General features: G+C 54.0%; 1 protein-coding gene across 1 annotated transcript; it reads right to left on the bottom strand.

The window, feature by feature from the left end:
* Positions 1–293: 293 nt before the first annotated feature.
* CA5A (carbonic anhydrase 5A) lies at positions 294–27,689 on the bottom strand. The gene is made up of 7 exons (XM_007172561.2): positions 27,532–27,689; positions 25,520–25,717; positions 11,999–12,117; positions 9,779–9,874; positions 9,587–9,649; positions 4,374–4,529; positions 294–512 (listed from the first exon to the last, which is right to left on the bottom strand). The coding sequence occupies exons 1-7, from the start codon at positions 27,686–27,688 to the stop codon at positions 294–296; spliced, it is 1,008 nt and encodes a 335-aa protein (XP_007172623.1). The 5' UTR covers position 27,689.

Genomic DNA, 27,689 nt, shown 5'->3' with positions numbered 1-27,689 from the left:
TTTGGCTGCACCAGGTCTTAGTTGTGGCACTCAGGATCTTTGCTGTGGCATGTGGGATCTTTAGTTGCGGCATGCAGACAGACTCTTAGTGCAGCATGCATGTGGGATCTAGTTCCCCCACCAGGGATCGAATCCAGGCCCCCCGTATTGGGAGCGCAGAGTCTTACCCGCTGGACCACAGGGGGATTCCTGCTTAAGCTTCTTTGAAGTGATTCTTTTCCTTGCAACTGCAAAGTACATTGACTAAAATCGTGACCTCTTTCTCTATTTTTAATTTCAGAGGTTACATACGATCAGAACACGAAGCCTGGGAAACAACACCTTCTCTTGTTAAAGTCAGTTCTACCCGTTAGCTTGGATGTAGTGAATTTAGGATCCTGCACCATCTTCAGTGGCTGGAAGGATGAACGGACCTCCCGCTTCATCAGGGGCTGAAGTGGGCGGTAGTTGTTCACCATCGTCTTCTCTTCTTCACCAAGTGCAGAAAACATGAGCGAGCGAAACGCGGCCAGCTGGAACGGAGAGCAAGCAGAGTAATCTGGGTGCAGCTAGGGCGTGAACCAGGTCCCGTGTCCCTCGTGTCGTGTGTGGTCCCTTCCCATCCCTGAATCAGGGATGGCCCTGTATGACCAATGCAACATGGTGGAGGTGACCCCAATCTGGGTCAGAAAAGGCATGGCAGCTTCCACCTTGGCCTCCTGGACAACCTGCTCTGGGGAAGGCAGCCGCCATGCTGCAATGACTCAGAAGCAGCCCTCTGGAGAGGCCCACATGGAGAGCAACTGAGGCTCCCAGCCAACAGCCAGCACAACTTGCCAGCCACGTTGGGAATGAATCCTCCAGCCCCAGCTTTCAGATAACTGCAGCTGACATCTGACTGCAACTCCACAAGAGATAGATCCTCAGCCAGAACCACCTGAATTCTGACCCACAGCAACCCTGAGAGATAATAAATGATTATTGTTTTATTAAGCCACTAAATTTTGCAGCTATTTGTTATACAGCAATAGATAACTAGTTTATATACTATAAATGCTAATGTAACATTTGATTCACTTTGCATTCCAGGAACTAAGAGACCATTTTTTATATATCATCACATCTGTTCTCGGAATATACTATGTGCTCTGTGAGAATAGTTCTCACACTTAATTACACACAGAACTGGGATTATATCTGCATAGTGACCACCTATTGAGCAAGTCAGGTCCGCATGGCTGAGGGAGAGCCCCCAGAGTTGTGTAGGGTGTGGTGCATGCTCTTCCAGGCACTCAAGCATGGTGTGCCCACTCGTGTGCACCTGTTTTCACCACTTCTTGACTCCCAGAAAAGCCTGCTTGGCAGGCCTGTCCCTGCCGTCGAGGGGGTGCACACACTACCTCCCCAGCCCCCTGGGAGGGGTGGGGGCTCTGCTCTGCATTTTTGTGTAATACTCACTCACCACTCTGCCTTAAAACTATTGACTTACGTTTCTATTTTCCTGCCGGGTAGCAGTGCGCAGAGACTATGGTCACTGCTCTGTGTCACCCCTCCATCCCTCCTGCTCGTCCACCCTCTCCTGCTGCAACATCTGACATCTAATGAGTGTTTATTATGCGTTTGTTGAGTGACAGAGGGGTCTTGGTGACAAGAGCCATTTTCTTTTCTTTTTTTTAATTAAATTAATGGGTTTTTTAAGTCTTTTTAAAAAATTAATTAATTTATTTTCATTTTTGGCTGCATTGGGTCTTCATTGTTGCACATGGGCTTTCTCTAGTTGCGGTACGTGGGGGCTACTCTTCCTTGCGGTGCCCGGGCTTCTCATGGCGGTGGCTTCTCTTGTTGTGGAGCACGGGCTCTAGGCGCGCAGGCTTCAGTAGTTGTGGCACACGGGCTCAGTAGTTGTGGCTCGCGGGCTTTAGAGTGCAGGCTCAGTAGTTGTGCACGGGCTTAGTTGCTCCACGGCATGTGGGATCTTCCCGGAGCAGGGCTCAAACCCGTGTCCACTGCATTGGCAGGCGGATTCTTAACCACTGCGCCACCAGGGAAGTCCCGGCAAGGGCTATTTTCAACCACTTCTGTAACAATTCTGGTTTGGGGGAAGGGTGGGTGACGTGCACCCATGTTCCACCTTCAGTCTTCCAAAACAAATAGCGTCATCCCATGACTTTATTTTATTTTAAAAATTTATTTATTTTATTTATTTTTGGCTGCATTGGGTCTTCGTTGCTGCGTGCGGGCTTTCTCTAGTTGCAGTGCATGGGCTTCTCATTGCGGTGGCTTCTCTTGTTGTGGAGCACAGGCTCTAGGCACACGGGCTTCAGTAGTTGTGGCTCGCAGGCTCTAGAGTGCAGGCTCAGGAGCTGTGGCGCACGGGCCTAGCTGCTCCGCGGCATGTGGTATCGTCCCAGTCCAGGACTCTAACCCGTGTCCCCTGAATTGGTAGGCGGATTCTTAACCACTGCGCCACCAGGGAAGCCCCATCCCATGACTTTAAAATTAGAGGCTGGGGACTTCCCTGGTGGTGCAGTGGTTGGAAATCCGCCTGCCAATTCAGGGGACACAGGTTTGAGCCCTGGTCTGGGAGGATCCCACATGCCGTGGAGCAGCTAGGCCCGTGCGTCACAACTACTGAGCCTGCACTCTAGAGCCTGCGAGCCACAACTACTGAGCCTGCGTGCCACAACTACTGAAGCCCGCGCACCTAGAGCCCATGCTCTGCAACAAGAGAAGCCACCGCAATGAGAAGCCCATGCACTGCAACGAAGAGTAGCCCCACTCGCTGCAACTAGAGAAAGCCCGCATGCAGCAACAAGGACCCAATGCAGCCAAAAATAAATAAATAAAACAAAGAAATTTATTTTAAAAAATAAAATAAAATAAAATTAGAGGCTGTTTCACAGAATCGAAAGGCTGGAAGGACTTCCAAGGACTCATCAAGAGCCCTCAGAAAACAGAGAGCTGAAGGCGAGGTGATGAATGCTGCTGTGATCGATTAGAAATGTCTGTCCTGGGCAGAGGATGGGAGAGTGGAGCATGCTTGCTGCATATCTGTCATCCCCAAACTGTGCCCTAGACAGACTTTCTCCAGATTCTGGAGATTTCCAGAGAAAAAGATACTTTAACTTTTTAAAAAGTATATAAGTAATATCTACTTATTTTAGAAAAAATAGAATATTTAAATAAGGATGAGAAAGAAAATAAGAACCACTGCAGACCTATGACCATGGGACAACCAGGGTTAACTTTTAGGTGCACATCTGTGTGACAGCTTAGGGCATTGCTCAGCAAATAGACACTCACCTCCTCCGTGCCCCACTGGCATTGGCCTGGCCATCATAAATTACTTAGGCCAACAGGATGTGAGCGGGCGTGATGCAAGCAGACGCTGTAAATGTGCATGTGTGGTTTGGCTTGTCTTTTGCATTTCTGTCACATGCCATGAGATCCAGCCCTGGGTGGCCACTGGTCCAAGAAGCATGAGAGACACTGGACCCAACCCAACCCCTAACCATGGCCTAAAACAGATTCTCCCAGCTCCCAGAGACCCTTGAGCAGGAAAATAAGTGTTTATTATTAGTCATTGAGCTTTGGGGTGGTTTGTTATGCAGCATTTTGTAGCAATAGCTAATACAATCCTTCTGGAATTTTCTCTGGGCACTTATAGTTCCATAACTTCTTAGCACAGCGTGAGAGAAAACCCTCTGCGGTCTTGACTTCCTACTGTTCTATCAGCCAAAGAAGCGGAACAGATTCTAAAAGCTTCTCTTCTCCCTCAGTGACCCCACTTCTTTCACGGCTCTCCAGCATTCATCTATGACATCCCTTTCTTAGTTAATTTATTCACCTAAAACACCCACGGAGGTCCCAATATGGGCAAGGACCCATGTCCCAATTATAATGTCACTTCTGTTCTTTAAAGTTGCTTTACCCCAACGAAGACCAAAGAGCAAGTGCTGGCCTCGTCCAAGCATTTTTCATCAGGGAGACTCTCCATGCCTGAGGCTGACCACTAAGATTAGAAGGTGCTAAATATAACTGTCCCCCCTCAGTTCCCTCCCCTCAGCCCACCTTCCCTCCCTGTCTCTCTGTGTCTCTGTCTGTCTCTATCTCTGTCTCTCTGATTCTCTCTGTCTCTGTCTCCCTGTTTCTCTCTGTCTCTGTCTCCCTCTCACCACCAATATCTCAAGGTCAGAAGAAGAACTGTGATATGGGGAACTTCTGTTCACTCCCCAAGAGCTCCTGTTTCAACTGGAAGATTCTTCTTGTGCAGGAACATCTAAAACGCACCAAAGCACGAAACTCTAGGATGTTTGCTCACACTATCTTAGAGAAACCACCAAACCGGAGGGATTCCCATGCAGTTCTGTGCGTTGGATACAGGCGCCACTCACCTGGTCCTGAGCCACCTCAGTGGGCTTCTTGTGGATGATCCAGGTGACCGACTCAGAGAGCGGAGGCGTGGTCAGGGAGCCCGGATACGTCCAGTAGTCCTGGCAGGCGGGCAGCAGGCAGGAGGGCTGGAAGGGGCCCAGGGCCGCCCGCGCGTCCTGGGGGAGGAGACCGCAGGCTCTCAGGTGGGTGGAGGAGGCCGGGGAGGGGGGCACCAAGCTTGGCTTTATCTCAGCAATGTGGCCTGGAGGGGAGCATGTCTCCGAGATAAAGGCTGTGGTCGCGGTTGTCACATTTGGAAACCGTAACAAGAGAATGCGGCCCTTCCACGCTGAGCAGAGATGCCCACCGCAGGCTTGTAGTTCTTCTTTTAAGGCTACTCATTTTTGTATACCTTGGCTGTGAAAATATCACACTTTTAAAAGCTGACGTCAAATAACATACACAGCATAAAATTTACCATTTTAACCATTTTTAAATGTACAGTCCAGTGGTGTTAAGTACCTTCACATTGTTGTGCAACCATCACCACATCCGTCTCCAGAATTTTCTCATCTTCCCAAACTGAGACTCTGTCCCCATTAAACACCAGCTCCCCATCTCCTCCCCCACCAGCCCCCAGCACCCACCCTTCTACTTTCTGTCTGTTTGAATCTAACTCCTCTAGAGACCTCGTATAAATGGAATAATACAGGATTTGTCCTTTTGTGACTGGCTTATCTCACTCAGCACAATAACCTCAAGGTCCATCCATATTGTAGCCTATGTCAGAATTTCCCCCCTTTTTAAGACTGAGTAATATTCCACTGTGTGGATGGACCACATTTAGTTTATCCATCATCCATCGATGGACACTTGGGCTGCTTCCACCTCTTGGCTGTTGTGAATAAAGCTGCTATGAACATGGGTGTACAAACATCTCTTCGAGACCCTGCTTTTAATGATTTGGGGGATATACCCAGAAGTAGAAACGCTGGATCCCATGGTAATTCTATGTTTAATTTTTTGAGGGACCACCAGACTGTTTTCCATAGCGGCTGCACCAGAAAACATTACACTTTTAAGACAGCTGATCCTCTCTTTGGCAGACCTCCCCAGCGTGAGAGCCATGGCAATTACAAACGCGCAGGGGGACGCCCTGCACTGGCCGAAGTGCCTGACTCGTGCCAGAATTTTCCTTCTCATCAGCGAGGGGAGGGGTTGATGGACTGGGTCAGCCCAGCTCTCCAGGCTGCTCCGTCAGCACGTATCCTGCTTGGGAGCCCCGTGTTCAGAATCCATGTTTGCTTGGTTTCCATGCTCTAGAAAAGCATAGGGAGAAACCTGCCTCTGAGTTCCCAATGACCCTGATGGGTCCCACCATCGCTCACTCACTCAGAGCTATTCTTGAGCACCCACAGCAAACCCGACTCTATCTTAGGTGCTGGGGCTACAGGAGAGACGAACTACCCGCTTTCGTGGAACTCACTTTTATTGGAGGAGAGCAGACGGCACACAGAACAAGTAAGTAAAACATCTAGTAGTTTACACAGCGATAAATGTGATGGGGAAGAATAAGGTAGGGCAGTGAAATAAGAGACGTGGGGAGTATAGGCTGGTGTTTTAGGAGGGGTGGCCCTGAAGGCCTCCCTGAGAAGGTGACGTCTGAACAAAGACATGGAGAGGGTGAAGGGGAGGAGATTTCTCCGAAGCAGTGGCCAGTGCAAAGGCCCCGAGGCAGGGTCTGGCCTGATGGGCTGGGGGATCAGCAGAGAGGCTATAGGGCTGGAATGAGCACATGAGACGTGGAAGTGATTAAAAGAGATGGGGGGGGGTGGTTCCCTGGTGGCGCAGTGGTTGAGAATCTGCCTGCCAATGCACGGGACACGGGTTCGAGCCCCGGCCCGGGAAGATCCCACATGCCGCGGAGCAACTAAGCCCGTGTGCCACAACTACTGAGCCTGTGCTCTAGAGCCCGTGAGCCACAACTACTGAAGCCCGCACACCTAGAGCCCGTGCTCCGCAACAAGAGAAGCCACCGCAATGAGAAGCCTGCGCACCGGAATGAAGAGTAGCCCCCTCTCGCCACAACTAGAGAAAACCCAGGCACAGCAACAAAGACCCAACACAGCCAAAAAATAAATAATAAATAAATAAATTTATTTTAAAAAAAAAGAGAGAGATGGGAAGCGGGGAGACGGGGACCCCTGAAGAAACCCAGCGGCAGAGGCAGGGGCTAGGGGGCTGCTCTCTGGACGCTGTGGAGAGAAAGCAGGGCCTCTTGGCTGCTCTCTGCCTCGTTGGAAGCAAAGCTCCTGGGCAGCCTCTGCTCGGAGGGGAAAGGCTCCTCGGGGCCCCTCGGGTTGACAGGCCCAGGATGGTGGCCGCCCCCCGCCCCCCGTGAAGTGAGTGAGGTGGAAGGCTGAGGGGGCGGCCCTGGGAGGAGCGGGACACCAACCAGTGCCCAGCCGGAGCGGAGCCTGAACCAGGGGCCCGGCCGCGTGCTGGGCAGGCTGGGAGGACAGCCAGCACGAGGCACCTGTCCTCGGGTCCCCGAGGAACGAGGCTCCCTGCGGGTGGGTGTCCCTCCCCCCGGCCCTCAAAGGCAAAAGCAAGGAGCCACTGACGGCTTGTCCCCGGGTGCTGACTCACCACTCAGCCATGGGGAGGTGGTGTTTAAGCTTCTGGCAGCTGGAAGGGGTAAACTGACTCGCTCTGACAGATGGTTGCCAAGCACCTTGTGCCAGGCTCCACCTTGTAACCGATGTCTAGTTGACGGCTTACAACGGCATGACTGAAACACGATTCCCAAAGTGGGTAGCGCCCACCCACCTAAAGTGCACAATTCTATGGCTGTTCGTATATTCACAGACGGACACGCGAACCCTCAGCACAGTCGATTCTAGAACATGTTCATTACCTCAAAACAGAACTCCAGAAGAAAAGAGCCCCAGTAAACACTCTTTAGCTGTCATTCCCCCTAACCTGCCCACCTGCCCTCACCCCGCCACAGGCCCCACTGATCTGCCCATTCTGGACATTTCCTAGAAATGGAATCATATAATACGGAGAATTTTGCATCTGGCTTCTTTCACTCCGAATGATGTCTTCAAAAGCCATCTCTGTTGTAGCAGGTGTCAGAGCTTCATTCCTTTATATTGCTGAGTAATATTCCACCGTGTGGTCTAGTCAATTCTTGAAGGACACGTGTCACATATGCACATGGGACAAGATGCAGAAAGTACCTGCGGGTGTGCGGTGACAGATAAATCCCCCTCCTCCCCCCAGACCCCAGCCCCATAGGCACTGACGTCCCAGACGCCCTCTGAGGCTCTTACCTTGGATTTTCAGAACCAGCCTTTATGTCTGTTTCATGACAAAGAAAGAAAAATAAGAACTTCCGAAAGCCACGTGATTAGATGGCAGCAAACCCAGATGCTACGGGATGTCTGTCCCATCCCACAGAGCTGGACACCACAGAGGTGCCTCCTAAGGCTGAAAATTTAAAAAATCAACCCAGACATTGGGGGAACCCAGGAAGGAGCACAGACTGTGACAAATGACTTGAGCCGATCACCCTCCTGACCCACGAGACACAGACCCCTGCCCTCCGAGGCGGGGCCTTTCTCGCTTAAGATTCTAACTCTTATTTTTCAGGTGAGGAAACTGAGGCCCAGGGAGGAGAATCAGGACCAGAACTGGGCCCAGCGGCTTCCTCCATCCCCTGCCAACACCGTTTCTCCTGCACGTTTGCCCAGAGCCTTCGGGGAAGCAAACAGACCCCTTAGCACACAGCACCTCATGGCAGCTCTTTCTCTCCCACCCAGCGGTGGAGACCATGCCCTGAGGGGGTGGATGCCGCCGGAGAAACGTCCAGGTTTACTCTGGCTGCGGACCAGGGAGGAGATGGACGCTCCCAGAGCCTCGACCTTGCTGAGTTCCTGAGCTGGCAGACGGGGCAGCGGGGGGTGATCTGGTCTGGTCCCAGGAGGTCACCGTCAAGGGGAGGGCGCCACACAGATCAAACGGCCCCTGTGAAAATGCCGAGGAAGGGCTGGCCCCCATCTCCCATCCGGAGCCGCTCTCGCCATTGTTAACACAGGTCGGAGACCCACCCGTCCCCACGTCCAAGGACCACGGGTGACTCCTTCCCTCGGAATTCTTTTGTTTGGTGCTGAACAAATAAACTGCAGTTTTCAGGAATTTCCATTTCTCCATCAAAGCCCTCTCTCAGCTGATACTGGAGAAAAGCTACCTTGCTGGCCTTGCTGTCTTTCGGAGCTATGCTGAGTGCAGCCAGGTGTGCAGGGGAGCTGGGCAGGATGGGTGCGTCTGCAGGACCCCTTGCCCCGCCTCCCTGTTCTCCCAGGATGGGGCTGACCCTAAGGATGCCAGGTGGCTTGCAGGTGGACATTCTTAAATGTCGATAGTTGAGAATTTATTTCAATTGGTTTTATTTTTATTATTTTTTAAAAATTTATTTATTTATTTATTTTTGGCTGCGTTGGGTCTTTGTTGCTGTGCACGGGCTTTCTCTAGTTGCGGCGAGTGGGGGCTACTCTTCGTTGCGGTGCACGGCCTTCTCATTGCGGTGGCTTCTCTTGTGGAGCACGGGCTGTAGGCACGTGGGCTTCAGTAGTTGCAGCACACGGGCTCAGTAGCTGTGGCTCGCGGGCTCCAGAGCGCAGGCTCAGTAGTTGTGGCGCACGGGCTTAGTTGCTTCGCGGCATGTGGGATCTTCCCGGACCGGGGCTCAAGCACGTGTCCCCTGCATTGCCAGGTGGATTCTTAACCATTGTGCCACCAGGGAAGTCCACATTTCAATTGGTTTTAAAACAAACATTATCGCTAATGGATGTTGTTGCCTGGGACAAGGCTAAAGATTTTTAAAAAGTGGATCAACTTCATAAAAAATACTAAGTAACTAATAGTACCACAGGTGGGTAGACAGGCAAAAACCTTCAAGATGCTGCCTGAATGGCTGAATGTTGGGAAACCCCATTACACCGAGGAGGGAGGGCCTGAGAATAGCAGGAACACCTCCAAGTCAGTGAGCCAACTCGAGACACAGCTGGAATCAGCTCCAGTGAGTCCCAGTTCCAGAACTGGACTCAGACCCTCTCTGCAACGCTCTTTCCACCCAACTGGTTCTTTTGGTTATTTTTTTGGCAAAGTAGTCATTACTCTAAGCAATGTCGCTTTTCTAATTATGTTGATTTCAAAATACGTAGCTTACCTTGTGCTTTATGTCCGGCAAGACTGCCACCAGCTTCTGCAGCGCCTCGTGGCGGGCCCCCAGCTGCACAGCGCGGCACGCCGAGCGGTCACGTGACAGGGCAGGGAACAGGGTGACAAGCACACGTCACTCTAAGCGGACCTTGTTCAGAGAGCAGATCTGACTAGGAGAGCTGCACCCCAGCAAGCTTACCTTTAAAAACACGCCCACCACCGCCAAGCCGTCCTCTCCCATCACGGCTTCTGTGTAGTTTTGGTATTTCACAGCGTTCCAGTGAACTAGATGCAGCTGGAACCCAGAAGAAGAGAATTCCCTCCATCACCACGTAGCCAAGAGAGGTTAGCCCGCCCCTCCTCCCTCTGTGCGGCTGACATGTGCCCGATTTAGGCTTTCAATGAATCCACGGCTGCAGGCCGGTTCCCCCAGCCAAAGCTCGCTCAAAGCCCAGAAAGCAGGGCCTCGGCATTGCCAGGGGGAGAGAAGGGAGGCTCGCTTTAACTTTGTCAAACAGAAATGGCTGGTTGGATTGTTTGCTACTGCTCAGATAGCCTTGAATGAGGGTTGCCAGATCAGATATAGGACTCTCAGTTAAATCTGAGTTTCAGATAGACAACGGATCATTCTGAACGTAAGTTCGCCTCCCAAATGGCATTTTTCTACATCTGTCACCCTCCTCTGAACTTCACCTATGTCCTTTCTTCACACACCCTCTGCTGGTTTTCCTAAGTCCCAAGTCAGCATCACAATGGCGGGGAAACAGGCTGGGGGAACGGGCTTTCCTGGGCCCTGGTGAGTAAGAGGCAGAAGCAAGACCCCTGGGTTCTGTGTGAGGGCACGTGGGCCGATGCTGTGTGCGGCTCAGAACCAGGAAGGGGCCTGGGTGTCTGTCTGCATTTCCTGCTCCAGCATGCGTGGCGGTGGAGGCCTTTCTGAACGGTGGCCCAGGCCCTGAGTCCACAAGGACTCGGCCCAGAAAGTGCTGCAGCCTCTCGTGGTCAGCAAGACCCTCCCCCACATGGCTGCTGGACTCCAGGGCCCGGGCGGCCCTGCCAGGGGTGCGGGGTCCACGTGGCCCCAGGTGGCACCTCGCTGCCAACAAGTCCCAATGTTCCTGGCCACGCACACCAGGGACTGTGAGGGTGGCGTCCCCCTGCCCTCCCGTAGCTCACCTCAACCCCCCACCCACTGTCACGCGTGGTCTTCCAGAAATAGGGACAGCTGGGCCTGAGGTTCCGCCCACAGCCTTCCTCCTTCATGGACCCCACCTGTGGGGCTGGCCCAGCCTCCCCAACCCCACAGGAAAAGGCCCGCCCCAACATGGGCCGGAAGCATGGCCGGGACGGCCCGGCAGCCCCCGGCCACCTGGCTCACGGACAGCCGCTGGTGGGTCCCAAGCTCTGCTCCCGCTGCTAAATGAGCGAACTGCAACAGACTCCTTCACTGAAAGACCTGCTCACTAGAAACCGAGGTACAGGCGCACAGTTACTCAGAGGAGTGAGGTTTACCGAAAGCAAGTGTGTTGCAAGCCGCTGTTCCTTCATTTTTGTCATATTTGTAAAAATGTGTGTAATTATAACAATCAATGGAACTCCCTAATTATCAGCTGTCCCCAGAGGCCACCTCCGGCTGTGTGATCGCAGTGATTTTCACTTTCTGGTTTGACTGGACTCCGGGTCTATTTTAACCTTAGTATTACTTCTGTAACAACGGTGACGAGAACAGTCCAGAACTTGAAATGCATCTAAAATCCAGGTGGCTGGTGGGTGGACAGAGGTGCAATAGGGTGAATTTGGCACATGTCAATCACAGGATCTGGGTGGTAACCTCACGGGTTCTCACTATACAGTTCTTTCATTTTTTTGGTAAGTTGGAAACGTTTCACAATAAAATATTGGGGGACACCAGTAAGGTGCCACTTACCACCCCATAACCACCAAAACCCAATTCCTGACCTTTATCTCTACTCCTTTTCTTTATTGACTCCCGTTTTGGAATGTTGCAAATATCACTTTGTTTTAAGAAGCTAATTTCTATTGTAAAGATTTTTCATTCTCAGTATAAGATCTTGAACGCCTCGAAGGACAGGAACCTTCTCGCCTCTCATCGACCAGCAGCCAGCGCATGGCTGAGCGAGAGCTAAGGGCACAGGCTCTGCTCCTAAACCCCAGCTGTCGGACTTCGGCAAGTTACAGTACCACTCAGAACCTGTCTCTTCTCCCGTTCACTGAAAGGGCTAACAGTACCCTCCCCTTAGGATAGTCGTGAGGTTGAATGCGTGGGGTGGCCAACGGTTCTGGTTTGAGCACCAGAAGTCCCGTGTCCCAGGAAATCCATTCTGAGCAACCAGGATGCTTGATCACCCGACATCGAACCTGGCACTCGGGAAGTCCCCACACGTGGGCTGCTACGAACCTCTGCCGGGTACACGTGATCGTCCACCGTGTGCTCTGAGCCCCACTCGTTCACTGCTCCCCAGTGGAAGTGGAACTGCTTTAGTCTGTAGTGGTTTTCCAAGGGGCCACCACTAATTCCTGGAAGGTGAAGCAGTGGAAATGGTGTGTTAGTCTAGTTGCTAGACTGTGGGGTTGCTGTGACATTGACTACATTGGGGTTACTCGATTTTGCTCTCAAGAGACTGATGTTCTGCTGAAACCACAAACTGAAACGTGGGACCTTGTCTGCCCTGTCACCTGGCCCCATCACCTGGTCCCGGCGGGCCCCCAGCAGCTCACAGGAAACACCTGAGTGATGCAGATGCCAGTGTGCTGCCACCTGGTGGCAGTAGGGGCCTCAGCCAATCGCAGGCAGCAAAAAGGCAAAGAAAAACCATTTTGGAGACGTGTGCCATGCCAGTCCTATGAGATTTCCAGACTTTCCTTTAATTAAAAAAAAAAAAAGAAAGAAAAGAAAAAAGAGATGTCTTTCGAATGAAAGAAGAGCAGATAAAATTCTATCACCAAATAATTTCATAAGCTAATATGTAATGAGCAAGATGTTTAAATAAACAAATTCTGAGATATAAGGTGCTACATTTTGGGGACTTTCCTGGTGGCGCAGTGGATAAGACTTCGCACTCCCACTGCAGGGGGCCTGGGTTCAATCCCTGTTCAGGGAACTAGATCCCACATGCATGCCGCAACTAAGAGTTCACATGCCACAACTAAGGAGCTCACGTGCTGCAACGAAGGAGCCCGCCTGCTGCAGAAAAGACCTGGCGCAACCAAACTAAAAATATATATAAATATTAAAAAAAAATAAGGTGTAACCTTTTCCACCAGGGCTGATCTGCAGGCAGCCCCTGCTCGGCCTAGCCTCACTATAAGACCACTTTCTAGGTCACCCTGAATTCCTGGTGAGGCATCCCCAAGAGCTGTTAGCGTGATGCACACAAGTTCATCACCCCTGAGCATCTGTCTTGGCGGCATCTGCTCTGAACTGTGGGATCATGGGCGCTGTCCCAAGAGGTCCAGGGCCACGGCTGGGAGCCTGCATTTGAAGGAGCTCCCGGGGGGCTCTGATGCACAGGGTTTAGCCGGTCTTCCGGTCTTCAGCTGCACTTTGCTAACAGATTTCCACCACCAAGTGCGACACACGTAATGGTAACGGTTGGACATCCGCCTGTACTTGAGGTGAGCGTAGTGTGACGCTGGGATCCTTGGACAGGTCTGGAGGACACGGGCACAGCGATGGCGTGAGTTCCCGGGGTCGGGGGAGGGGCGGGCGTTGCCTGCATCAGCTCCTCCATGCGGCAAAAGCAGGGACGACATTTAGTGACGTGATAGATGCTGCTGAAAGTGTCAAATATGACTGGTAGGGGTGCTTCTGCTTTGTTTTTGCCATTGAAGGTCCTGGTAGCAGAAAGTACTGAACTATAAACTGGAAAAACAGATTCAGTCCATTATTCTGCCCTCGATCGAGTCATGAAGCTCTCGCTGTCTGTCTTCACTTGAAAGCGTTGGTCTAGAACGTCGTTACGGGCATCTCGTCATGAGGCTCTATGGCTTTATTCTCCTGAACACCCACAAATTATGTCTCACTTTAAAAACATACACAGAAGTATCTCATCCCCCCGCAAGTATAAAAAAACAGAGTAAATCACGAAGCCTGAATCCACGGGTGTGGAGGAGCCATTCTGCAGGGAAGAGGCTGAGGTGGATAGAAAACCTCCCTGCTGGGTTCAAATTACAAGACTTTACTGGATTTTCTGTGGCTGAAAATACAAGGGGGTGATTGTTTTCCTTTGAGGGGTGAGGATACATGAGCCTACTGACCTCTGTAGTTTTGTGTTGTTTTTTAATTTATTAGAGAGGTTAAAGAGGTTGTCGGTAATCCCGGGCACGGGAGCTAGGATTCGAAGCCAGGTCTGACGCCCAAACCCGTGCCTTGAGTACAAAACATCATCTGAGGAAATTACAAAAGCTTGAAGCACCAGCAGTGTGATCTTTGTGCCACTTCTGTCTGGCACTTTGCATCGTGGTGGAAGGGGAGTGGGGAGCCCTGGCCAGCAGACACCTGGAACCGCCCAAATGCACTGGCTAGTGCGTTTGCTGTGTGACCTCGAGCAAGTGGATCAGCCTCTCAGAGCCTCAGCTGTCCCACCTGTGAAATGAGCAGTGCTGGCAGGAGGGCCTCATACAGACGGTGAAGACAATGCTGGTGGTGACCACACGCCATGTAACCCTTCAGGGACTCGGCTCCTTCACGTAATAACAAAGAAAGGATTCCTAGCTAGGTGGTCCTGGTGGTCCTTCCCAGCTCAAGCATCTGAGGACTCTGATGTGTAGACCCCACATAAGGTCTCCAGAAAGAGCGACACCAAGTGCACGAGGCAAAAACCCACCACGAGCTGGGTGTCAGGCAGACCCCGCCAAAAATAACCTCGTAGAAAAACCACTCCCAACTGTGGCCACCAACAGAGAGCAGGGGAGGGGAGGGGGCTGGGCACGAGCATCGACCCCGCCTCCAGCAGGTGAAGACTTTCCCAGAGTCACCCTCAACTCAGGGCAGGCCTGGAGCCCAGGGACCAGGGCCCCACGCTCTCCCCGCATCCAGCTGCCCCCAGAATTCTCCAAGAAGCAGCCTCTCGCAGGGGGACTCCCTCCTGCCTGCTTCCCAAAGAGGGCTGCCTATCTAAGGAAGAGAATGTGGACGGAGGTCAGCTTTGGAGTCGGGCCTGCAGGGAGGAACGTTCCTCTCGGTGGGGCCTCTCCTTCCCGACTGCAGGCTGACACCTGGTCGTCTGTAAGCGGGCGGGGGCCACCCCGAGCTGGGACCAAGCAAACTCACAGCAAACCCCGCAGGCCGCTGCCCCTCGCCAGCTCGGTGACCTGCAGATGCAGATAAGGAGGAAAGCACGGCACGAGCATCTCAGGAGGGAAGCGAAGAGGGAGGGGAGGCATGGCTAGAGGAGCCCTGGTGCCACGGGCTGGGCTGCAGGGGCGCCCTGCGGCCGGTCGGCGGTGCACCGGGAACCGGGCACTGTGATGCCCTCAGCCTCCCTCCTTCAAATGCATTTCAGGAGACAAACAGCATCAACTGTACAGGAGCTGCTTGAGTACAAGCTCGGGTGTCAGACTTGTACACCTCGAGCATCTTTCAAGTCAGGGGCGGAAGACTCTCTGGAACGGCGTCTCTAAAATTGGATGGATGGGCAAAGACAGCCACTAGCCGAGTGCCAGCGTCTCTGCTGAAAAACCGAGAACAGTGCCGCGTTTCTGCAGGTGGTCGGGGGTGCGCTCTGGGTCGCTGCTGGCGCCATCGCCTCCAAACGCGGCGATCTCGGTCCGGTCACTGAACTGTTCCCAGCCTCAGTTTCCCCGCCTGTAAAATGGGGAGGGTCCTAGCACCTACTCCACGGGACGTTGCCAGGATTAAACGCAAAGTTCTCAGCAGAGTGCCCGGTATTCTGGAAGCATCCAAAGGACGAAAGCCGGCAGCCAGGGCACCTCTCTGCGATGGGATGAGTAAGGGGTCTCATCCGTCCTCATGGGTCAGCATCTCCTGCGTCCTGGGCGCTGTGCACCCACATCTGTCAGCGCCGTGATCGCCAGCGCCTGGGGGACAGTCAGCACGAGCTCTGAGTGCACTAACTGACAAGCCAGCATTCACCCAGCGCCCGCTACACGCTGGGCATCGTGCAAAGCACCCTACCTTCCCCAGTGACCTCTCCTCACAGTGACCCTGCAAGCAGCTACTACTGGCCCAATCTTGAGATGAGGAAACTGAGGCTCAGAGGAGTCAATCACCTGCTCCAGGTCCCCCAGCGACTCCACCCCAGGCCTGTTTGGGTCCAGCCCCTTGACTTTCATGGCAGGGTTCAAGCCAAACGCTCATCTTTTCCTGCCAGGAAAGTTAGGAACCCAGTTTAAGGCGGCTGCCCTGGATAAAATAATCTCAGTGACTTTTCATAATGACCAGACAGTGTCAGAGTAATTCCCTTCAAGAAAACAGGCGTGGGGCTTCCCTGGTGGCGCAGTGGTTAAGAATTCACCTGCCAATGCAGGGGACACGGGTTCGAGCCCTGGTCCGGGAAGATCCCACATACCGCGGAGCAACTAGGCCCGTGAGCCACAACTACTGAGCCTGCGCTCTATAGCCCGTGAGCCACAACTACTGAGCCCGCGTGCCACAACTACTGAAGCCTGCACGCCTAGAGCCCGTGCTCCCCAACAAGAGAAGCCACCGCAATGAGAAGCCCACGCACCACAACGAAGAGTAGCCCTGCTCGCCGCAACTAGAGAAAGCCCATGCACAGCAACGAAGACCCAACGCAGCCAAAAAGAAAAAAATATATTAATTAATTAATTAATGTTTAAAAAAAAGAAAGAAAAAGCAAACAGGCGAGCCCAATTTGTGACAAGGGGGCCTTTAGCCCGCCAGACCCCAGACTCTGCCGTCCGCAGGGCTGTTCACAGACCGGAGGCCATGCATCCCCCTGGCAGTCTCCGGGAGCAGGTGTGTCAAGACGTAACTGAGGAATTGCATCCCCGAGGACAGAGATGTTGGAGGCTGACTCCAAGCCCAGATCCTACTGTCTCTGTTCTCACAACAGCCGCTGATAACAGCCGTCAATTTGTAGTATGGTGCTTTGACCAGGATAAACAGGTTGTTGGCAGGCATGGTTGTTTTAAGGCTTAAAATAAGTCCAAGAGCAGTTTGACAGGTTCTAATTAATCAAAACTGCGAATAACTCGATGGTGCTGAGGAGCAGCCCGTTCTCGGTGCCCCTCCAGGATTTAACTAACGTTCCCTCCGACACTCTACGCACAAGGGCAAAGGCTCTCCGTGCGTTCTCTGTATTAGGGAGGTCTTTGCCATTCTCTCCAGGAAAGCGGGAGGCCCAGCTGGCAGCCAGCGCACTGGTGGTGCCTGAGGGGCACGACCCCACCCCCAGTACCCCAAAATCCAGAAATGAGGGAGGTCAGATTGCTCTTGGGGACCTAACCTCTGGGACCACCACACATCGGCTCTGGGTTTGAAGCCAGGCAAACGTGAGCACAGCCCCTGGTTTCAGGCAGCAGGTCCCACACAGTGGTCCTATCTCTCTGGACCTCAGACCTGACGTCTGTAAAACGATAATGACGTCCCCACCCCCGTCAGAACGTGGCGAGCATCAGATACAGTAGCGTTTACCGAACGCTCCCCAGCACGGCCCCTGGCACCCTGGAGGAGCTCAACCAGTGGTAAAACCTTCTGTTATTATGACCGTATTCTGGTGGTTATTACATCACGATCACCATCTCATCATCCAAGCAGAGATCTGCAGTCACCGGAAATAGCCACTATTACTCCCAAGATAGGACCTGCACGTAAAGACTTTGAGGGATAAATGTATCTTAAGAGAGTGTCCTTTAGAAGGGGCTCGGCCAGCCACAAAGCGTAAAAAGGAAAAATCATGCATTCATTCAACAAATATTCACTGAGTTCCTACAATGTGCCACAGCCTCGGCTAAGCGTTGGACGTGGACAGGGTGACACAGGGCAGCCCTGCCCCTCCTGGAGCATGGACTGCCCAGGGGCAGGCAGGCAGTGAGTCGTGGACATGTGGGCAAGGACGGGGTGCTCTAGGGGGATCTGAGGGGTGCGGGGCATCAGAGAGGGCCTCCCCGAAGAAGTTGGGGTTCAGCTGAGCCGTAAGAGCGAAGAGGAGGGCCGGCTGTAGGCGGGAAGGGACAACAGGCAGAGAGGCCTGGAGGGACGGAGCAGGCCACTGTGATGGACCTGCGAAGGCTCCCAGTGGCGGGAGCGTAAGGTCGGCAGGGAGACGGGTCGGAGGGCAAAGGGGTAGGTGCCGGCAGTGGCCAGGTAGGGGAGCCTTCATCAGCAGACTTTGAATGTTCCAGTCTTTAGAAATGGATGTCTGCCTAGAGAGGTGGGGTCTGGGGGCGACACTTGCATCCCCGTCCTTGACGTAGTTTATCCTTCAACGCACCTTTTCCCGCATTTCCTGACTTGAGATCTCCTTGCGAGCAGAGACTGTGTCTGGGGAGGTCCTGGGACCTAACGCGCCACCAGGCACAGCGAGTGCTTACTGCGCGGCTGTATTGCAGATTTACAAGCCTAGCTCCTTGCATGGAGCAGGAACGGCTAATTCCTGGGTGGTTTTGCGGAAGCAGTGGTGAGGGGCACTCCTGGCAATGGACGGAGGGAGAACGGGGTCACCACACTGGATGTGACAGCGGGTAGGGGTGTCACACGGTCCTACAAGTGTCCACCTTCCACCTCCCAACCGATGCCGGTAAGTGGGGTGTTTCTTCAGACAGCTGCCCACGACGCTGACGAGCCCCCAGGAGTGGCAGGGGTGTGTTGCCACCAGACGGGCCTCAGGCTTGCCCCGCAAGACTGGGAGCCCCCTTTCCGAGGCAGAGGAGCTGGTGGTTTAGGGAGATGCAGAGAGGGAGGAGGAGAGGGAGGCTGCCGGGCTAGTCACGAGGACCCTGTGTCCCTAAGGTAGCAGCAATCGAGGCCAGGCCGGGGGAGGGAAGGTGCGATGGCAGTGGGGCTGGGGGCCCTGGGAACAAAGAAGGGAAGAGGGAAAGATGGGGGGTGGGGAGAGCAGTGGGGGAGGAGGAAGAGACGGAAGGGATGCACTGGTGACCTTGGCCTGGCTGGTGTGTGCGGTCGGGAGGGACTGACATGGATTCAGGGGCCGTCGGGGGAGGAGTGTTTTCCTGGGTGGGGATTATCATTTCCACAGATTGGGTGAGGGGAACCACTCCACCCAACCTCCAAAATCACACCTCTGCCCCCCAAGATACCCACGCCCAGAGCCTGAGGGAAGAAACAGCGGATATACAAGGAATGAAGATGGAAAGTATATGGTTTTAGGAACCAGAATGCCAATGAACGAATTTGCAGTGAAAAATAACTGTCCCAGGAAACAAGTGTGGACCGAGTGGCCACAGTCACCTTCCTGACAGCACAGGACTCCCTCCCGGAATGCATCCCCCCCTGCCACCCCCTTGCATTGTCTGGGAGGCACCAGCTCATGCCCACTGCAGGCCCCCCGCCTGACCCGTGGGGGGAGAGTACCCTGGGCCCTGGGCCCTGCGTGGGATGATGCAGGGTCCTGGGAGATGGCAAAGCAGTTCTGCTGCCACATTCACGACCCACCTCCCGGCCCCATCTCCAGCCCGCCTTTCCAGCAGGGACCCCCAAACTCTTCCGGCGTCTCCCTTTTGGCTTTCGTGCTGGAGTCAGTTTTCTTGGGTGAAGATTCCCCAACTGATGGACGTGAAGTCTGTGAACTTTAAAATCGTACTGACCTGCAGTTACGCGTTCACTCCAGGAGCAAAGGCCACTCACCGGGCCCTGCTGTGTACACCCGCTGCCGACTCCGTGAAGCTCAGGCTCAGGACCCTGCCCCGGTGGCGCTGGGCATCCTTATTAGTCGTCATTTAGAGGATGAAAGGCCATTATTGGCCCCCCTTTACAAACGGCTTAAAATCCACTTTGGTGTTGGAAGGAGCCTTAGCAGGCCCGTGACCTCTGTGCCCACTTGGGTCCTTGAGAGTGAGTGACCCTTCGGGAAGGCTGCTCACAGCTCCAGGCTTGGAGTTTCCATGTTTCCTCCTTCGGCCGGTGGATGGGGTCACCAACCACAGAGTCCTCCGTAGTCAGAGGCAGCCGGGCCCGGCCGGCGCTCTGTTCCCTCCAGTGGGAGGCCCGAGAGGGGCGCAGCTGTGCCTTGTTCTGGTCTTATTTGGGCGGAGCCCCAGCAGGTGAAGCTAAGCTATCACGGGTGAAACGCTCACTTCTCCTGGCTCGGAGGTTAGTGCTTCCCATGGGCCTCTTCTAATCCTCCCTCCGGGCGGGTGTCCGACCTCAGTGGACAGAGGAGGAGACTGAGGGTCAGAGAGGTTAGGAAATGAGCTTATACTACCTGGCTGATAAGCGCCTTCTGCTGCAGAGCTGGGCCCTGACCAGCATGCCGTCCTCCCCGCCCCCTGAGCCTTTCAGGAGGAAGACGAGCTGCCCCCAGAGGAGGAGGGTCTAGCAGGGAAGGCGGCTCACTCAGGCCACGCGGCTAAGTGGGCGGGAGGAGCAACAGCTGGGCATCTGAGCTCCTGGGACTCAGGCCCTAAGTGCCAGCAAGACACGGACTCCCGGCTTCTTTTCTTTTCTGTGGATGGCGGGGAGGGAGTGGGATTTGGAAACAGCCCTGATTTGAATGTTGGACACGGATGTCCTCTTCCCATGTATGGGCATATTTACCCGTCTCTTGGGGTTACTGTGAGAATGAAATGCCTTCAAAAGTGTACCCTAATTTGCACATTGGTTTGTCGCGTAACGGGCACTCAATAGCACCTGGCAGCAGTAACGATATCACTGCTAGTGGTAACCTAGGACCTGGTTCAGCGAAAAGGAGCAGCGGCATCTATCTGTGGCCTTTGGCCCTTGACCTTCCACCCCACTTTCTGCACCTACACTGCCCATCGGGTGGAAGCGGCATTGTCACTCCTTAGGAAAAGGATCACTCGGGCGCTGGAACAAGGGGGCCTCGCCTGTGAGGGGTTTGCGGGGTGTGACCACGGGGTCCGTTTGGAGCCGGCGCTATGTTCCTTCTTGCTTCGTCCCCTCTGCCAGCCCTTCCTTCCCTGGCCTTCAGTCTCACATTCCTTGGAAAGAGCCACTGCCTTCACCTCTGTTATTCATCGTCGTTCTTGCTGACCGGCCTTGATCTCTGAGCTCTCCTATCCCTCACCCGCTGGAACCCTAATGTCCTCAGCCCCCGGATCTGGTTTGCTCGGCGTTCCTGCGCTCACCTATTGGTGTGACCTGACCAAAGTGATCACATACTGTGCAAAGTTACTTCTGCACCGTACACCTTCTCCACTCACTTCCCCTCCTGCTGCCGAGGCTTTCCGTTTCTGTCGAAGAATTTAAAAAAAAAAAAATTATGGGAGTGTCTCATGAGTCTCACTTTCTTACTGCAAAACTTTTTCTTAGTTCTTCCCGTCTTTCAGCTGCATTTTCCATTTCCTTTGCTCCCGGCACCTTCCAATTTCCATTGGAGGTGAACAAAGAAGACAGAGAATCTGAACAGAGGTGGCTAGAGGCTGGAAATGGGCGTGGGTGGGGGCGGAGCACGTGAAACTGAGCAGGAGAGAAAGAAAGAGGAAACTGGGCTTTGCGGAAAATGACAAGTAAAGTAAAACCAGATTGGCCTGTGTGGACGTGAGCCGCAGGGGGATTATCCAAATAATTTATACGGCCAGGGAGAGACACCCAGAGAATTCGTCGGGTCTGTGGCAGGGCGGGGAGGGGCCCTTGGAACCCGATTGAGAACGTGCTGGAGGAGCCAAAAAGCGGGGGTCAGGACCTGGTCAGCACAGAGGCCTGGCTGCAACAGGGCGCAAAGGCCTTGAATTTGAAAACGACCGGGATGGGGGGATGCCGGGGTCAGTTCAGGTTCAACCGCCAGGTGGGAGCTCCCAGGAGAGCACGGGGAGTGTGCTTCTCTTCTGGGGACCATAGCCCTGGGGTCCTCCCCTCTCGGTCCTCTCCTGCTCCAGGCGGGCTCATCCCTCACAGTCACTGTGATGGCCTCACCCCACACGAGTGACCGCAGCTGGGCGACGACCATCAGCCTGGGGCCAATGCGGCGATCGTGGGGACAGAGGTGCTGCCCTTAGTGCCACCCTACTGGGAAGCGGGCCCGTGCTGCAGCCCGCCCTTGTCGCCCCATTTGGGAATCCCCCGCCTGGAACAAATCCCCCCAGAAGGAGGCAGAGCCGCAAGAGGGAGGATTCTGACCCAGCTGTGCCTGGACGTGTCAGTACACGGTTGACCCACTGATGCAACGTGGGCTTTAGAATCAGCAGGAGTTGGGCCTGAATCAGACACCCCCCTGCCCACCCCCCACCGTCACTCCCCCTGCCCCACCTGCAGCCTCCGTTCCTCCTTACATAGAATGAGGATGGGGACTTCCCTGGTGTCCAGTGGTAAAGCAGCTGCCTTCCAATGCAGGGGACGCGGGTTCAATCCCTGGTCAGGGAACTAAGATCCCACATGCCTTGGGGCAACCAAGCCCACTTGCCTCAACTACTGAGCCCGAGCGCCTCAACTAGAGAGCCTGTGTGCCGCAAACTACAGAGCCCACGTGCCCTGGAGGCTGCGCACCTCAACTAGAGAAGAGAAACCCCACACGTCACCACTAGAGAGAAGCCCACGCGCCGCAACGAAAGATCCCACGTGCCACAACTAAGACCCGACGCAGGCAAAAATAAATAAATAAATAAATAATAAAATCTTTAAAAAAAAAGAAAAGAATGAGGCTGCTCATACCCTCCAGAGCGGCATCTGTCTGTGCCGTGCTGTCGTTCATCCAGCCGGGGCTCTTTTGAAAGGAGGTGTTTGCATGTCTGTCTGTCCAGCATACCTTCCCCCTTCTAGAAACGGCGCCACGATTTCCCCTGGACCAACACACCCCTGGGCGTGTGATCTTGGTGAGGCTCTTGGTCAGGGTGCTGGGTGTTCCGCCGACGAGGGGCAGGGTGACTCCAAGCTCAGCCACCAGTCCTCTTCCCCTGGGACTCTGAATTCGTTTGTCAAACGTATCTTAACCATACACATACAAAAGTCCAAAGTAACCTTCGAAGTTTTCCACATTTTACGACTTAAAGGAAAACGAACTTGTTATAGAGATACTGTAACCGAGAAGGACCCTATGGGGCCTTCCCGGGACAGACCCCTCCCCTAGATCCTCTGCTATACCTCCTCTCTGAAGTACCCAGATAATAGTATCTCATGCATATTTCCTGAGTTTTTCAGATGCTAAAAACCACCACTAAATGAGGAAGAAATTAACTAATTGATGATCCTGAGCACATAGGCCCGGGACCTCCCCGGAGCCATCAACCAATCAGAAAATTGCGCACAAGCTGATCACATCCCCTGGGACGCCCCTCCCTTACCTGACCTTTAAACATGCTGTGCTGAAACTCTTCAGGGAGTTTGGGGTTTTTTGAGGGGCACAAGTCACCTGTCTCCTTGCCTGGCCCTGCAATAAACCTTTCTCTGCTCCAAACTCCGACATTTCGGTACCGTTTGGCCTCATTGTCCGTCGGGCACATAAACTTGCATTCGGTAACAATGTCTGTAAGACCCATTACTACACATAAAAATTATATAGGAAGAGTATAGATTCTATAGTAACTCATCTACATCCAAATCTGTTTTTCTCAAAATGACTAGTATATTCACACAACTATTAGCCAACCAATTAAAAGTTCAGGAACTATTATTCTTTATTCAATCTTTTAAAGTTGCTGTGTAAAATTTAAAAAAAATTAATACAAACTGTATTAAACCTGAAAGGACAATTTTAGTCGCTCCTTGGGAATTTGGGCTTGGAACAGACCAACAAAGGCAGAAAAAAAGTTGGCACACTAAGTAAATAAATGCATAAACCTCTGCTCCCCAGATCCCTGAGCTGGCCTGGTCCCTGTGCCCTTAAAGATGTGGTTAGGGGCTTCCCTGGTGGCCCAGTGGTAAAGAGTCCACCTTACAATGCAGGGGACGTGGGTTTGATCCCTGGTCAGGGAACTAAGATCCCACATGTTGAGGGGCGACTAAGCCCACATGCCACAACTACTGAGCTCACGAGCCTCAGCTACAGCCCACGTGCTGCAAACTACAGAGCCCAAACGCCCTGGAGCCTGCACGCCACAGCTACAGAGAGAAAAACCTGCACGCCACAACTAGAGAGAAGCCCGTGAGCCAAACGATCTCACGTGCCACAACTCAGACCCGACGCAGCCAAAAATAAATAAATAAATAAATAAATAAATAAATAAATAAATAATCTTAAAAAAAAAAAAAGTCTGGTTAACACCCAACTTTCCCTTCTCTTCTTTGAGGTAATCTTATCCTTCCAAGAAGATGCTTTGGTTTGCATCGGCCAGAGGTGGGGTTCCTGTCCACTTGCCTTTGGCAAGCCCTACATGGGAAGCAACCCTGAGGGATACTGCGAGAGCCATTCCAGGCACGTAGGCTGTGCTCAGGAAACACGGGCTCCTTCTCACCTGTGAGATGAGGAAAGAGACCCCTGGAAACTCTGAGCCACGGTGTGCGTGAAGCACCTCACAGGGCCTGGCACAGGGAAAAAGGGCTCTCCATGCCGTGCTGCAGCCATTGGTCCATCAGAGTTGGGGTGGGTCAGGCTGGGCCTCAGTTGCTGTCCAGTCCCTCTGCCTGACTCGTTTATACCTTTAACTTTACATTCATTATTCATCCACCAGTTTACCGAGCACCTGCGGCGTCCAGTAGGAGTGATCCCGCCCTCGTGCAGTTTACATCCTCACTGGGGGGATGGGTTAGTGACCAAGACAACTGGGCATATGGGAGGAAGTGGACCGAGGGCCGGCCTGGAGAGGACCTGGGTTTGGGGCTGTGTCTGGCGTCCCCAGGTTCTGTGGTTCCCTAGGACAACTCCCAGGACTCAGCATATAGTCATATGCACGGCTAAGACCTATCACGGCGAAAGGATGCAAGCAACGTCAGCAGAGGCAGAGGTAGTGTCTGGAGGAGACCAGGTTTCCAGAGTCCTCTCTGGTGGCATCACAAGGGACGCCCTGAAACCCAGCAACGAGCTGTGACAACATGCGTGGAGTGCAGCCCACCAGGGTTGCCCATAGGACACTCGGTGCCCAAGCTTCTCAGTGGGGGCTGGTCACGTAGGCACCCTCCACCCGTTGCAAATTCCCGACTCTCAGAGGCAGAACAGAAAAAGTTGAAAAAACACCAGATGGAATCCGGCAGCCAGCCCCCACACGTAAAATAGAAGTGGAAGGAAACTTCCCAAACCTGTAGAGTATCCACCCAGCACTGGTGAGGGTTCCCACCAGTGAGGCTTTAATGAGATGGTATGTGTACAGCCCTTGGCAGGACGCTGGGACCCGCCTCCCTGCCCACCTGCCCTGCAGCCCTCCACCACTGGCAACACCCCCAGACAGCCTCCTGCTCGTCCCTACTCCCCACTTTCCCCTCCCCTCCTCCTCCTGTAGCAGCTGGACATCAGCCAGGTCACTGCCCCGTCTCACTCTGAGCGAGGACCAGCGAGGCTCCCGGGCTCCAGACGCCCGGCCACCATCCTTCCTCCGTTCCTTCCAGGCCTCCTCACCTCGGAGACTCTCTCCTCTACCCCACTCTGCTTTTCCCCTCTGAGTGCAGTGTACGTTTTCTTAGCTCACTGTTTCTGCCTTCCAGCCCCTGGAATGTAACCCCCCAGGGAGGCCCTCAAGTTCAGAGTTTTGTCCCCAGTGACATGTGACGTAGCTGGTCGGCATCATCAGCTTTAAGGTGAACATCACTCTGTCCGTCCCCACCGCCAGCCTCGGCCGTTCTCCGTGCCTCGTCCGCTTCTCTGCTGACCCCGTGACCCACTCTCGGGAGTGACAGGAGGAAAGGGCCCCGACCCCAGCTCAGGCTCACCTGACCCCTCGGCGGAGTCGTCGAATTCCACCTGGAAGAGGTAGCCGGTGTTCCAGACGTAGAGGCAGGCGGCCGAGTCGTAGGAGACCCTGAGGGGCTTCAGCCGGGGGTCGTAGACGCTGTCCTTCCAGCGGATGTTGATGGGGGACTGCCGGGCGCCCCCTGGCACGGAGGCCGGGCCCTTCCAGAAGGCGTGCACTGGGGGCAGAGAGAGGGAAGAGGAGACCCTGATGGTGCGTGGGCGCCGTTGCAGCCTCAGAGGGGGAGGCGGAAACCTGCAAACGCGGTCCCAGAGGAGCCAGCACTGGGGAGCCTGGCCCAGCGTGAAGCCTGGGACCACCAGGCCCTCCGCCTCTTAACACCGCCCCCGGTGGGCGGGGCCCTCGCGCCACCTCCTCCGCGGACCACGCCCAGGAACCGATTCCTTCCCGCCTGGAACGCAGCTCAGCTCGCCTTGGCCTTGCGCTGCGCCGAGTTGGTTCTGATCTGTGGTCATTGTCACAGCATGGTCACAGGGAGTCATGCCTGGGGGTCCAGCCCAGCCCCGGGGAGGCAGGTGGTGGAGGACTGTGGGCTGGGGGGCTGCTACAGGTCTCAGAGAGGAGGAAACCAAAGTCCCAGGATCCACGGCAGACCCTGCCTGGAAGGGTCTGGAATAGAAGCCTTGTCACTCCCAACCCCCGATCTTTCAGTTACCCAGCACTCAAGGTGGGGTCCGCGGACCAGCAGCCCCCCGGGGGCCTGCTAGAAATGCAGAACCTCAGGCCCCACCCAGACCCCTTGCAAGTTTCAAACCATAGAGAAGGGTCTGCACTCATGTAGAAAGACCCGCGCACCCCGATTCCCAGAGGCAGCTGCCTCTGGCTGGTTTAGAGCACAGCCTTCTGGCGCTTTCCTCCAAGCTCACAGAAACATACACAGAGTTTTCAAAAAAAGCAAAAGTACTGCTTAGTACAAAGTGGGTCTTCACCTCGGTTTTCTTCACTTAACTGTGGACGTCTTCACAACTGTCTCTCAGCACCTGTCCCCTCCTTTATACTCCGTGACCATGAAGAGCATCAGGCCACGTGGACCGGAGTCCTGGCCCCACCACTCTGTGGCTGTGTGCCCCTCGTCAAGTTTCTTAACCTCTCTGAGCCTCAGTTACATCACCTGTAAAAGGCGGATCACAATGGTACTTATCACACAGTGCTGGTGGGAGCATGAAACGAGAGGCTTAGAACAGCGGAAAGATGGGGATTTTGGCATCAGCCTCAGGTGTGGACCAACGGATTAATTGGGAAGAGATAAGAGTGTTTGCCGAGAGCCCGGTGTGTGCCAGGCTTTGTGCTCACGTCGTTTCATCTTCAGGTGCCCCTGTGTGGCATTTCATCACCCCCATTTTACAGATGAGGAGACTGAGGCTTGGGGAGGTGAAGCAACCCACCAGCTCTCACCTCTGACAAAAGTCACCAGTGCACACCCCGCCGGAGACTGGCTCCGAAGCCCAGGCTCTTCCAACCACCAAAACCTGGCAAGTGTGGAATACTGACGTCAGAGGTGAACTTAGCTGTCCATGCAGCCCCTGTATCTGACAGAGGAAGAATCTGAGGCCCAGAGAGAGGGCGGGATGAGTCCAAGGGCACAGAGCACAAAGGACACCGCCACCGGGACAAGGCTGACACAGGGCAGTCTCTGGACGGAGCTGGCTGCCGACCTAGTTACCATGTTTGCTGAGATGCTCTCTGCTGGTGTTTGGAGCCCTAATGACTGGCAGCGTGGCTTGTTCCATGGGGGCTGTAATAACAGCTCGTCCTGGGGGGGCCCTTGCTACCTGCCTTGCTCCGAGCATCTCGCCTTCCTGATGGCCCTGTGAATCTGAGGTTAAGGACTGGCCCACGTCTCCCATGGGAAAGACAATGTGGAAATCTGAAGCCAAGCTGTCTGGCTCCGGACCGTCTCCCATTTTGAAAGACACCATAAAATGAGACAAACATCAAATTGCATCTGGGGAAACTGGAGGCTCTACTTACAAGCATCATTCCTCTTTCTCTGTACACAGGGACCCTGAGAGCACCATCGCTCCAGCCTCAGTGGGTGATTGCGGAGGGTCCCCCACATCTGCTTGACCAGGACGGAGAGACCTGAGGATTTCGGATGACTCCTGCCTGACCCCAGGAGCCTGAGCATT

This window comes from Balaenoptera acutorostrata, chromosome 19 (assembly GCF_949987535.1).
Source record: "Balaenoptera acutorostrata chromosome 19, mBalAcu1.1, whole genome shotgun sequence".
Lineage (NCBI taxonomy): Eukaryota > Metazoa > Chordata > Mammalia > Artiodactyla > Balaenopteridae > Balaenoptera > Balaenoptera acutorostrata.
The sequence above is the reverse complement of the archived record's forward strand: the minus strand, read 5'-3'. Positions and strand labels throughout refer to the sequence as shown.